At 56.0% G+C, this 2375-nt stretch overlaps 1 protein-coding gene across 1 annotated transcript; it reads left to right on the top strand.

Annotated features, from left to right (window-relative positions):
• Positions 1-367: 367 nt before the first annotated feature.
• On the top strand, positions 368-1672 carry ADRA2A (adrenoceptor alpha 2A). Its single transcript, XM_036736030.1, has one exon. It carries the CDS (start codon positions 368-370, stop codon positions 1670-1672), a length of 1305 nt encoding a protein of 434 aa, XP_036591925.1.
• Positions 1673-2375: the final 703 nt, after the last annotated feature.

The following is a 2375-nucleotide window of genomic DNA, read 5'->3' as shown; positions in this document are numbered from 1 at the left end:
CCAGCTCAGCTCTGCGTTTGGAAATAAAACTTGGATTTACTGAGTAAGGAGTGGGAGAAAAAGGGAAAGAGAAGCCGCCAGGAGACGAAGCTCACGGTGAGGTTGGGACTATTGTGATCTCCCCAGTAGCTAAAAGGAGGACTGAGGCCATGGGCTGTTAGTTGTATTCATAGCACTTCTCCAAATTCCCTCCTTTCTTCCCCACTCACCACCTTTCTGGATCCCCTCCCCCAAAAAGCAGTGCCCCATGTGAGCCACCAAGAGCTTTCTCGGGGTGGGGGTGGGGGTAGGGGAAAAGAACTGACATCCCGGAGGAGAAAGGAGGACAGAGTTGGGACTGAGTAAAGGGGAGAAGGAGCTTGTTTTCATGTTACATCAGGAGCACCCGCTGGCGGAGGGGAGTTTCGCCCCTATGGGGTCCCTTCAGCCGGACTCCGGCAATGGAAGCTTAAACGGAACTGGGTCCTGGCAGACCCCTTATTCACTGCAGGTGACCCTGACTCTGGTCAGCTTGGTTGGGCTGCTCATGCTGCTAACTGTGTTCGGCAACGTACTGGTCATCATCGCGGTGTTCACCAGTCGAGCCCTCAAGGCGCCCCAGAACCTGTTCTTGGTGTCTCTGGCCTCAGCTGACATCCTTGTGGCCACGCTGGTCATCCCTTTTTCATTGGCCAACGAGGTGATGGGTTACTGGTACTTTGGCAAGGTGTGGTGTGAAATCTACCTGGCGCTGGACGTACTCTTCTGTACGTCCAGCATTGTGCACCTGTGCGCCATCAGCCTAGATCGCTACTGGTCCATCAGTCAAGCGATCGAGTACAACCTGAAGCGAACACCCCGACGCATCAAGGCCATCATCTTCACCGTGTGGGTCATCTCGGCTGTCATTTCCTTCCCACCCCTCATCTCCATCGAGAAGAAGGGTGGTGGCGAGCAGGTGGAGCCCCTGTGTGTGATCAACGACCAGAAGTGGTATGTTGTCTCCTCCTCTATCGGTTCTTTCTTTGCCCCCTGCCTCATCATGATCCTAGTGTACGTACGCATCTACCAGATAGCCAAGCGTCGCACCCGGGTGCCGCCCAGCCGGCGCAGCAACGGCAGCGAGGCTGCTGAGCGCCGTCCCAACGGGCTTCCAGACCGAGGGGGTGGGGAGGGTCAGCCTCTGCCCGCCAAGCTCAATGGGGCGGGAGAACCAGTCCCAGCTGAGCCGGAGGTGAATGGTCTGGACTTGGAGGAAAGCTCCTCATCAGAGCACGCAGAGCAGACGCCCGGCACCCCTGGCCCCCGGAAAGGGGAGCGGGCCCCCAGGGGGAAAAGCAAGACAAAAATGAGCCAGGTGAAGCCCGGTGACAGCCTGCCGCGGAGAGGTGGTGAAGAAGAGCGGGGTGCTAAAGCGTCTCGCTGGCGAGGGCGCCAGAACCGTGAGAAGCGCTTCACCTTTGTGCTAGCCGTAGTGATCGGGGTCTTTGTGGTCTGTTGGTTTCCCTTCTTCTTCACCTACACGCTCACCGCAGTCTGCTGCTCGGTCCCCCGCACCCTCTTCAAGTTCTTCTTCTGGTTTGGTTACTGCAACAGCTCCCTGAACCCGATAATCTACACAATCTTCAACCATGACTTCCGCCGGGCCTTCAAGAAAATCCTCTGCCGGGTGGATAGGAAACGCATCGTGTGAAGTGAAATTGCTACCCCACGCGCCTCCTTCCCCTCCTCTCCTCACTCACTCCCTGCAGTGCCCCCGGCGCTTCCCAGCCTTGGCCTCTTGCTGTCTCTTCCCACCTTAGGGATCACCGCCGAGCTGGGAGGCATTCCTGCTTTGAGGGACAAAGCCCTGTCTCCACCCTTGGAACAGAGACCAGGCAGAGAGAGAACACTCGGACCAGGGCAAAGCAACAGACAGGAGGACTCGAGTAGGCGAAAGATGACACTATGAGAATGGTACTTGCACAGGCGCCTGGCTGTGTAAAGAGACTCATGGCTAACCCAGATGTATAGGGCGCTACAGCCACTAAGACTGCTTCCTGCTTCCAAAGCTTCTGAAGGGGATGTTCTGCAAGCCCAGCTGGTCTTCCTGGAGGTGGATAGCATCAGCATTCACTCATTTTGAAGTTCCAATTGGGAGAAACCTCCTTCATTTCTCCATTTCAGGCCCCAGCTAGGGGCCTACAGCTGACCTTCGGCTGCACGCTACTCCATAGGGCAGTATTGTTTCCAAAAGGTATTCCTCCTTAACCCTAGTCCCAGGCACCAGAAGCTAGGCTCAAATTCCACTTTGTGCTTGGAAAAAGAGAAAGTTGGGGTTCTTAATTAATTGGGCAGTCGCACCCAGGCTTTTTGCCAGGGCTAATTGCCCTTTTCCCTCTTGATCGTAAATCTGC

Source organism: Trichosurus vulpecula, chromosome 8 (assembly GCF_011100635.1).
Source record: "Trichosurus vulpecula isolate mTriVul1 chromosome 8, mTriVul1.pri, whole genome shotgun sequence".
NCBI classification, from domain to species: domain Eukaryota; kingdom Metazoa; phylum Chordata; class Mammalia; order Diprotodontia; family Phalangeridae; genus Trichosurus; species Trichosurus vulpecula.
Note: the sequence above shows the minus strand (reverse complement) of the source record. Positions and strands in the feature narration are given on the sequence as shown.

Coding starts and splice junctions, on each gene's coding strand:
- ADRA2A (XM_036736030.1), top strand. CDS start 368: ATGTTACATCAGGAGCACCCGCTGGCGGAGGGGAGTTTCGCCCCTATG.